General features: G+C 46.9%; 1 protein-coding gene across 4 annotated transcripts; it reads left to right on the plus strand.

Moving 5' to 3' along the window:
- Positions 1-4,660: 4,660 nt before the first annotated feature.
- Positions 4,661-7,159, plus strand: Hoxd8 (homeobox D8). Of its 4 annotated transcripts, none has more exons than XM_021238595.2 (3): positions 4,661-5,325; positions 5,726-5,865; positions 5,944-7,159. In XM_021238595.2, the coding sequence occupies exons 1-3, from the start codon at positions 4,752-4,754 to the stop codon at positions 6,016-6,018; spliced, it is 789 nt and encodes a 262-aa protein (XP_021094254.1). In that variant the 5' UTR covers positions 4,661-4,751; the 3' UTR covers positions 6,019-7,159. The 4 variants fall into 4 exon arrangements, with proteins under 4 accessions (XP_021094254.1, XP_021094253.1, XP_004857780.1 ...); XM_021238594.2 differs by having other exon boundaries at positions 4,672-5,325; positions 5,723-5,865; XM_004857723.4 differs by having other exon boundaries at positions 4,674-5,325; positions 5,726-7,159.
- Positions 7,160-10,749: the final 3,590 nt, after the last annotated feature.

Here is a 10,749-nt window from a genome sequence, read left to right on the forward strand (position 1 = left end):
CCACCCAGCTTCAGTGTATGTTTAGCCCCCAGCTTGGCCTTCTGAGGTCCACTTTCAGAGGCTAAAATGAAGGTCATTGTAAGCGAGGGTTCAGGCAGAGCACAGCCTTTGCAGGCCCTAGAGGAGGCAGTGGCGCCGGTTGGCCTGGGCTGGGCGGAAGGCGGGGGAGGTGGCAGAGATCTTGGGGATCCTGATGAAAGAGGGGATTCGAAGAAAAAGCAGAGGGGGGCTGGGAGGGAAAGCCAAGGCCCAGATCTGGCAGAAGGTGCTGAGTACACCCACCCCCTTCAGCTAGCCAGATACCTAGAGCTCTTTGAAAACAGGAAGAGCCAAGGTGTCATAAAGCTATCCAGCCGGCGAGACGTCTGGGGGTAATGAGTTTACAACAGCCCAGGCGCTTCGCTTTGAAACCATCTCATTTTGATGTTTGTGAGAGGAAAGGAAAAATGCAGACAAAACTGGGTCTTAAAATCTGGACAATAAAATTATAAACAAGACTGCATTGGACGATAAAGCCAGGGGCTTGGGAGCACAGGGTGAGGTGTGAACCCCTAGGAAATAAAGTGAGAAATAGGAAGGAGGCAATGTATTTGTAATTTTTTTTTCAAATTGGCTGAGCATTAGGTGTAGCCTATAGCGGTTGGTGGCTCCTTATATTTTTACTATGGCCACATATAGCTGGTTCTTTAACAAAACAACGCAACACAACAAAACACTCTGTTATTTGAAGTAAGGAAGTTACTGATGTTGGGCCATTTATTCAGGCTAAAGCCTCCCAGAAGTGGTAAGTGGGAAAAATGAAGCTGCGTTCCTTTTCACAAAAAAATATCTGGCACTCCAAATTTCACTACAAAAATACTGGAATTTATATCTATTCACTTACTGAATATGCAGTCATTAACACCTGAACTTGCAGAAAGCACTTTTGAAAATCAGAAAAAAAATTAAGCAAGCAGGAAATACCTAAGATGATTTGATAGTCTTTGCATTTAAAAAAAATTCAAGTACAATACTTAGTCAATTCAGTTCAGTCTGACTTTTCATATAAAGATTTAAAATATAATTTATTGTCTGTAGAAATTTGAATGGATGCAAACCCAATGGGTACTTTCCAGACAGACATTCAGAGATCAGAAAAAAAGTTTTTAATTTGGCTTCAATCCCTCCAAATTGCCCAGCTAAATGGACCTAAGACGTTAAAATTAAAAAGTTAAAATACCAAATATTTATAATTTGATGCCAAAAGATAACAGCTTTAAGAGAAAATATAACAATGTTTGACTTCTATAATTTCTTAGTTGTCAAAATGCCTGGCTCCTTTAAAAAAAAGCCTCTTGGCAATTGATAGTTTAAAAAGTTGTGATTTTTGTTAAATCTAGTTTGTCCTATAATTGTGCATAAAAGGTACAGCTGCACTATTACAAAATGGGAACCTACAGTGTCTGGCAAAAGATTGGAGCTTTTGGCAAAGAACTGAAATAACTGGGAGCTCTTGGGAACACAAATGAGAATATCCTTAGCATTCAGGATCCACCATTTGCTGTACTTGACTTGTTGACAATCAAAAAGATGAAGCATTATTAGTGTCAGCAGTCTAAGCCCCAGTCAAATTGAAGCACAAGATTAGAATTGGTTTGAGACGGAAAAAAAGGATGTTAAACTAGATCCGCTCGAGTTGGCATTCGGCCACTAGAGAGCGCTGTTGCTCCACTTTCTGATCTCATAAAGCTGACGTTGTGGCTGAGGAAGGTTTTGATTAAAAATATTTACAATCTTATTTTTAATCCCAAATTAGGATAAATTTAACAAAAAATAAATAATGTGCACGATTAAATTCTCCAGCTATGTTTGTTAGGCATAAAATTTTGGCTCAGTCAGGATTTCAGAAAATTTGAACTATGGACACAGCTGAAATTATAAAATGTTATGGTAAATTAATGCATTCTATCAAAATCGAAACGTGTAAAGGCGTAGACCTTTATTCATGAAGTGAACCACGCTCTCTTTCTATTCAGATTATGAACAGAATCCTTAAGTAAATTTAAAAAGTGCTTTGTCCCAAGAGGAAATGTGTTGTAATGTTTTCTAAATTAGGCCTGAATGTGTAGAAGTGAATTTTGTAGTGCTGCTGTCCCCTCTGTGCCATCCTGCTACGTCCTCAAGAGTCAGTTCTAAAAAGTGCTTTGTGTCACTGAGATTCAAGAAGAAGAAAAAATTCTTCTATTTTTTCCCATTCTATTCCCAAACCCATTCATTTATCCAGGATTCCAACATGAACACACACACACACACACACACACACACACACACACACACACAGTGAAATAAAAAAGTACAACTACAAAGACAAGGCTTTATTTAAAATAATAACCTTTTAATTAGGTATTTACAAGATTGAAGTACAAATCCTTACTGTCAGAATCAGTTCCTTCTGTTTTGAATTTACAGGAAGCTACCTGCCAATGATAATTGGCAGTATTAAAAGCCAAAATTAGAAAAACAGCCTTGCCCTCCAACCACCCCTGTAACAAAAGTCTTCTGCGCTCTCAACTAGTTCAAAATTTCAATAAAGCATTCGGTTATTATCTCCAGGATCACTAACAATCCATTTACCTTTACCATTGCCATCCATTCTCTGTAGAAACAATATTTATTATCTTGCTATGCCTTTCAATCTCGACCTTCCTTATTTTTTCCATCTGTAAAAATGATGTTCAGATCCAGACTAAATTCAGGATCATGCTCACACAGGCTAGGCCAACCAACACGGAATGTGGGGTAGTTGAAATCACTGGCCTGCGGAAATTTTGAGGTTGTTTGAGCATTTGAGGCCGTCTGGGATTTTTCAGAAATTTGCATTTGGCGTGGAGTGTTTTAGCTGGAGGATCCTCTCGGGCGCTGGGGTGACTTCGAGGTCTGTTCTCAACGCCAGTGGCCCTGGTGTCCTCAGGATACTGGATTATCTCAAAGGAAAAAGGGACTCAGTACCCAGAGAACGCAAAAAGAAGGTCGAGTAGGCGAGAAGGGGAAAGACCATACAAGGACAGCACAGACTCATTTATTGAACATAAAAAGGAGAGAAGAGGGGAAAAGAAACGTGTTGGGAGGCGGTTGGGTGGTGTAATCCCAACCATTTTAGAGCTGCTAAAATCAGGAAAATCCTGCGGATTCACGCTCTTGTCCACATCTCTTGCTCATCTATCACACTTTTTTCTTTTGTGGAAATTAGTAATTTAAAACTGAAGCCTTCACCCACCCTAGGCAGTCGCTGCGCGGGCTTGGCAGATGAACTGAAATCCTGGGCAAAGCGCGGGGCTGCCGGCAGCTGCCTGGAACCGGTGCGATCCGATCGCCGGCCGTCCCGGGGGTTCGAGGGGGACTCGCCGGTGCCGCCCCCGCTTCCACCCCGGGCCACAAACGGCCCAGGTCGGGGCGCCCTGCGTCCTCCCCAGGAAACGCCGCCACCCCGGCCTGCGTCCTTCTTCCCGCCCGGGAGAAAGTCTGCTGCTGTTCTATTTACTCGCTCAGCAATGTTAATGCCCCTTCCCACATTCTCCAGCCTCCCCCCTGCGCCTCCTACTGACGTCTATCAAGGGTGAAATGATGGAAACTATATTCATAGGCATGATTTCCATTAAATATCAATTAACCTAGGAGCCTCAGCCAGGCATGCAGTGCGTCAAGGGTAAATGTACATCTCATTTCCACAAGGCCCGCTCGGCTGGAAAAGGACTTTGATTCGATTTGATAAGGCCAGAATTTGGGGCCACGCCTGTGGCTTTTTCATCAACCCACTTAGGCCCCAAACACATGCACGGTCCTGTCGGTCGACCTGGCTTCTCCAAGTTCCCCGGCTGCGCCCCGCGTGTTCAGAAACGCTACGGCCAATCTGCGCTAAGCTGTTCCAGGGGCTGGGGGGGGGGGGGGGGTCGTTTACTTCGAGGCCTCCTGGGAGTGGCCTCCCTGCCTCCCCCGGCCTAGGGTTCTGCCGCGCCCCTCTCCACAGGCCGCAGCCCGCGACCCCGACCCAGCAGCCCTTGGCAGTGCGGCTTTATGAGCCCCCTTTAAGGCCGGCGGAGGCATCTGCGGGTCGGAGTGAGGCGTCCCGTCGAAGAATCCCTCCGCGCGGTTATCTCGGCCTCATCTCGCTCCCTCTCCTCGCAGTGGCGGGGTGCGAAAATGTCCCGCCGGGGCGCACTGGGCGGCAGCCGCGGCGGGCACGGCGGGAGGGGGTCGCGGGGAGGGCAGGGTGAGAGGTCGCAGCGGGCAGAGGGAGGCGTTATTTTCACTTCCCTTCAGAGCGGGGGTTTGTAAACCGTAGCCACAGTGTCCCCCGTGGGCCGGCGCACTTTTTTTCTCGTCCCGGTGCGCTGGGGCCACCCGGTGCGTGAGAGGAAACAGTGGAGGCGGCAGGGCAGGTCACCTGGGGCGTCGGCGATTAGACTGCGGCCCAGCCGGCGCGCGCCGGGAGAGGCCGGGAGGGCGGCGGCGCGCGGGGGCTGGGCGAGGCCCCGCGACCTGCGAGGGAGGCGGCGCGCGGCCCTGGCGGCGGCGCGAGCGCCGGGCATGAGCGCCCAGTAGCCAAGCGCCCGGGCAGCCGGGCCTCAGAGGCGACGCGCGCGGCGGCGTTAGGGCGGGCGGGCGTGCGGGCGGCGGCAAGGACGCGGCCCGGCGGCCGCCCCAGAGGCCCCCGCGGCAGTGCGGCCGAGCCTGGGCGCGCTCCCTGCTGTTCTGCGGCCGCCGTCGCCCCGATGAGTTCGTACTTCGTGAACCCGCTGTACTCCAAGTACAAGGCGGCGGCCGCGGCAGCGGCGGCGGCGGCCGCGGCGGGCGAGGCCATCAATCCCACTTACTACGACTGTCACTTCGCGCCCGAGGCCAGCGGCCGCCACGCCGCCGCCTTGCAGCTCTATGGCAACAGCGCCGCCGGCTTCCCGCACGCGCTCCCGCAGGCGCACGCGCACCCACACCCGTCCCCGCCGCCCGTGGGCCCCGGGTGCGGCGGTGGGGGCGGCCCGGGCGCGGGCCCCGGCCAGGACTACTTCCACCCGGGCGGGGGCAGCCCGGCCGCTGCCTACCAGGCCGCCCCACCTCCTCCGCATCCTCCGCCTCCCCCCTGCGGCGGGATTGCCTGTCACGGGGAGTCCGCGAAGTTTTACGGATACGATAACTTACAGAGACAGCCGATTTTTACGACCCAGCAAGAGGCCGAGCTGGTACAATATCCTGACTGTAAATCGTCCAGTGGTAATATTGGCGAGGACCCAGACCACTTAAATCAGAGCGCGTCTCCTTCTCAAATGTTTCCCTGGATGAGACCACAAGGTTGGGATGCTTTTTTTTTTTTTTTTTTTTAAGCGGGGAGAAGGGGAGAAATCTGCTTTCATCTCACGTTCCAGCTTTAAAACTCCCCTTTCTTCTCCCCCTCCCCCTCCTTTTCCTTCTTGTGTAGCCACAGAGGCTCGTATTCATAAAGTAATACAGACTTTTTAAAAAGTAGAAACCTTGGAGACGATGGGAACAGAATAATTGTGAAGATCTTGTCTAGTTCTCTTGCTTGATATATATATATATATATATATATATATATATATATATATATATACACTATGTATATTTCACCCTTAGACCAGATTCAGTTCCAGAAACCTCCAGCAATATGCGGAGACACCATCACATTTTTAAAACGTTGATTTCCCGTTTTTTTGTTTGTTTTAATCAGCAGCTCCTGGTAGACGAAGAGGAAGACAAACCTACAGTCGCTTCCAAACCCTAGAGCTGGAAAAGGAATTCCTTTTTAACCCTTATCTGACCAGGAAGAGAAGAATCGAGGTTTCCCACGCCCTAGCCCTCACTGAGAGACAGGTAAAAATCTGGTTCCAGAACAGGAGAATGAAATGGAAAAAGGAGAACAACAAAGACAAATTTCCCGTTTCCCGGCAGGAGGTGAAGGACGGGGAAACCAAAAAGGAAGTTCAAGAGCTGGAGGAAGATGGAGCTGAAGGCCCGGCAAATTAACTTCTACCTTTAAAATTTTACCATAGACTATTAAAACTAACGATCAACATATGCTGGTGGACACCGCCCATTTTCTTTTTATTTTCTTTTTTCAAAAGGACCCTACCTGTGTTTCAAGCTACCTTCATGTCACTGCTCTTGAGGTTTCTACGCTTTGAGAGGGATTCAGGTGTTTAAAAAAGTTTCTAGTGTGGCACAGAAGTAGTCCTTATGCTGTCCTATGAAAGGGTAATTTGATACTGACCTTGTAGCTATATTTTTATAATGGTAGTTTTTAATGTCTGAGCTGGTGATTTGCCTCAACAACATAAACTTCCTAATGACTAGCACTAAATAATTGAATATAAAATGCTTTATTAAACAAGTGCACTTGAACAGTTTAAATCTTACGATGAGTAAATTAAGTCTATTAATTTTTTAAAGAAATTATGCCTGCAAAATATTTACTTTATATTATTTGATTAAAATGTATTATTTATGTTTTTTCTTTTATCTTTTATAATGAATGGTTTGGATGTCTTTTGTTTACTCCTAAAAGGTTTCTTTGAGTATTTTGCAAATGTAATGTCAGGGAAACTTCTGGGCCAAACATTCGAAAAGCACATGTTAGCTGAAGAGTGTAACGTGTAGTCCAGGCTCTGCAGCTTCCTTAAAGTGCAGGAAAATGTTGGGCCAGTGACAAGTTTCAGGACAATGTCAAAGTTGACATTTAATCATTGTAGTCCATACAAATTATGGCAATTAAATCATCTAGAGTGAGTAATACTTGAAAAACCAATTACAAGATTCACATTTTTTACTTTAGCAAGTCACCTTGCTTTCATTTTGAATCTCGCTTGTAATCGTCTGAAAATCGCTAGGTTTCTGTGCCGGGGTCATCACTGTGATTTTTTTGAGTAGGTCCCATATTTATTTTTATTCCTTCACTGCTCACTCGTCCTGTTCAAATGCTCTTTTTAAGCCAACTCCCTGTGTGCATCTCAGATGTCTGTTGGTACATCAGTCCTGTCCTCTGCTCTTCTTCAGGAAAGATATGGCCTCACATATTTGAAACAAGCCAGGAGAGCAAATGCAGAAATCTCCAAGTGTAAACAGCCGCTCCGGAACATAGCTAGCTCCTTAATAAAGAAATGAATCTCTTTCTAGAGCTAATGTCTTTTAGCGCCGCAAATACCTCTTTTCCTGAGCCATGAACAATGGCCGGGATGCACATGAAGGCAGGGACTTGCTCAAGGCTTCTGTTGGCTAAGAGAGGGGTGGGGGCAACACACTTCCCGTACAGTTAAAAGAATGCTGGAGGTGGGAGACCACTCCTTCCTGAGAAGGCTGGCTATGCTGCGCTATCCATACTTCATCTTGCTCTAAATAGTCCTGCTAAGACACTGTGAAAGCTTTGACCTTCCTAGAGTTGTAGTTCAGTGGGGGATGACCCCTGAGTCCAGGATACACCCCAGCTTAATTCCACTGAGTGAGTCCCAGTTGATGCCAGGGTTTGGCATCTGTTATGAAGATACCCGTTTTCTCATTGGAGGCTGCTCTTGCAGCTGCCATTTTACAGGAGAGGGAGAGAAAGGGGAGGAAGGGAAGAAATTCAAGTAAAATAACAATTTTCCCTAAAAAATGAAAGCACCTTTCGTAGACATTGGAAAGCTCCCTGCCTTTTCTAGCCACATTTATTTTTAAAGACACATTTTTTATTTCCAGATTGTTTTTAGTTGAACAGGTAAGGAAGGAAGATTGTTTAGGGTTTTTTGTTTGAGACAGGGTCTCACTGTGTAGTCCAGGCTGGCCTAGCATGCCTAACTCAGCCTCCTAAATGCTGGGATTACAGGGGTGAGCCAACATGCCCAGCTGATTCTTTACTTTTGAGCTAGCTTCACCCCCTTAAGGTGCTGGTAGACTGTTTGCCTGCCGTTTCATGGTCTAGAAAAATGTCGGCATTGGCTGGGTCAGAGACAAAGCAGCACTTGGCTTTCCACTCAGGGAAGAGGCCGTGGCTGTGACATTTGTCAACCTAAGCCAGGAAAGAATTTTAAATCATGGGTGGCCAAGGTTTAAACATTTGCACCAGAGGAGAGAGGAGACAGCTGCAAACGCATGCTGAATTTGGGAACCTTTTGCTCCGTGCGCTGAGACCATGCTGTTGGTACAGAGCAAGGATGCCTAGGGGTGACAGCGGGGCTGGGCAATAGCATGGGGCAAAAATTGCCTAAAGACCAGTGCTGGCTACATTCCAGTTGCCCTGGATATAAGGGAATCCTGTTTATTAGCTAAACTTGCTGTTTGCTGCTCAAGAATGTGCCCAAATACCGATTTTATACCTACTGATTTTGCAACTCAGGTGAAGGACACAGTACATGGGTGTATGTGGAAATCAAAGAAGGAAGGGAAGGGAAAATGTCATTACCAAAGCATTCAGTGCTGCTCTGGAAATGTACCTTTTTGCCCCACCAGCCCCTTATACCATGGTAAAATCATAGCTGAGTACAGAAAATTACTCTGTTGCAATAACTGGCGCATTACCAATTTGCATGTACCTATAGATTACACACATGGAGTATTATGAATTTGTATGTACACACACACATGCAAAAAGTGTTCGTTATAAAATATATATTTCCCTTTGTAATTTGGAAAAGCATAGATTTGCCTTTAAAGATTTTGAAGCGTTACACATCTCACAAACATATTCAACCACCTCTTCTTACAATGGCTAGACATCCCCATCATGGTCTCTCCGGCTGGTAAGACTGCAGTAAGGGACACACAAGATGCCTTCCTAATTGGCTCAGATCTGTACACATACAAGCATTGTGGAAACAAGCAAACATTTTTGCTGCAGAAATTTGCATAAATCTTCAGAGTACCCTTTGTAAACCTAGGCAGCTTTTTTTCTTTCTTTCTTTTTTTTTTTTTTTTTTTTTGTCCTGAACTGTGGCAGCCTGCCTAGAGATGGTTTGCCTTTAAACAGTTTGGTAAAGTGTTTAAAGATATTTTGGGACCCTCCAATGTCAACACTGATGGAAAGAGCCAAGCCTTTGGGGTGACTTAGGCTGTTTGCAAGCATCAGAAACACACAAAGAGCCTGGGGAGCTCCCTGGCTTCTAAAGAAGTCAGTTCAGGGATGCCATTTTGTAAAATTCCACAAGGATCAATACATTGCTTACCTCCGCACAGGGGAAAAAGCACAAATATGGCCGCCCTTTCAGTGCAGAGCCTCTTTCCAGCCCTCATTCCCCAAGATGAAAAGGAGGGTCATAAAGCTCTGCTTTTATTTGAGTAGAAAGGGAGAAGATAAAGAGGCAAATTGACTGAGATTATTTCTCTGAAAATTTTAGAATTGAATAATTCTTTTCTCTGTTCCAGGTGCACAGACCAGTGTACACTGTTCCAAGTGAGGAAGGGCCCAATAACTCGCCCCACTGGCTTGTGTAATATAGCATATTTTTTATATTCGATGCAGAAGATGTTGCTATTTCACATCCGGGCTTGTGTCCTCTGTTTTCCCGGTGTTTACTGAATCCTTGGTCACCTGGGGGTGGACGGAGGAAGAGGGTGCACATTTCAATGGACCTGGCCACTGCTCTGTTTCCCTCTAGCAAAATGAGGGCCCACTGGTTTTTCGTAGAAAGAAAATGACTCTTGCTGACAGATAGCAACAGAAATTCTTTAATAAAAATATCCAAGGTCATTGGAACTTTCTCATGGGTTACAAATGACCTGCCCCAGAGGATCTTTTGCCATTTCCTGGTGAAGTTATCATCCACTTAGGAACTTACTGTGTGTGAAATGTTAACGGCAGAGAATTTACACACAGATATCCAATGCAAACACAAACATATTGCTAGAACCCCCCCGGGCAAGGTAGAGGTTATCTCTGGCAGGCAGATCCTGAAGTCTGTGGCCATGCCTGGGAGAGGAATGCCAGGTGACAGCAAGGAAGTCCGCTTTCACGGGTTCCCCAGGGCAGGTCCAATGACAGCGAAAATGGGAGAGGACGCCTGCCTTTGAGGAATAGTTCGTTCCTTTATAGGCTGATTTTGGGGCATCATTGTCTTTCTGAACAAATGGAAATCCTCTCTTCAGAACTGCATTGAGCAGACTCTTCAATGGAAAGACATTTGAGGTGCAAGAATTAAATTCCATAAAACTAATAATTGCTCTTAGAAAGGACCTAAAGAGAGAGGTGTCTCTGGGGATCCAGAAAGATTACTTCTTTCACCCCAGACCATCCAGGGGGATGTTTCTGTGGAGATAAAGACCAGGCAGTGGGCTTTCAAAATGGTATTTTGGAGAGTATTTTGAGGAGCACCTAAAACCATTTCAGGCCTCTGGGCTGGTTGGCGATCGTCTCACGGTAATAACCCCCAGGAAATGGGCGGGACCTCAATTTACATTGGACTGGAAAGCGTGCTTTCTGGGCCTGCACAGCCCGGGGTTTCTGGGCAAGCTTCCTAGCATTGGCTCGCCCGAGGTAAGAGGGTAAAAACCGAAAGTGCTTGGCTGCCCTTCCCCACCAGCCTTTTTGTGAGGGGAGGGGAGGGGAGGCCCGGTGACCCACGCAGGGGAGCCAAGGGCTGGGGGAGGTGCCGCGGGGACGACCTGGCCAGCGCCAAGCAGTACTCGCACTCACGACCTCCGACGCTGCGGCCACCCACACAGAGGCTCTGAGTCAGATGTGAAGGAAAATAATCCTAAGAAAGAGTAGCGGGGGGGGGGGGAGGGGAGAGG

The sequence above is a fragment of the Heterocephalus glaber genome, unplaced genomic scaffold (genome assembly GCF_053883595.1).
Source record: "Heterocephalus glaber isolate CG9 unplaced genomic scaffold, H.glaber_assembly_v1.0 deba00000347, whole genome shotgun sequence".
Taxonomy (NCBI): domain Eukaryota; kingdom Metazoa; phylum Chordata; class Mammalia; order Rodentia; family Bathyergidae; genus Heterocephalus; species Heterocephalus glaber.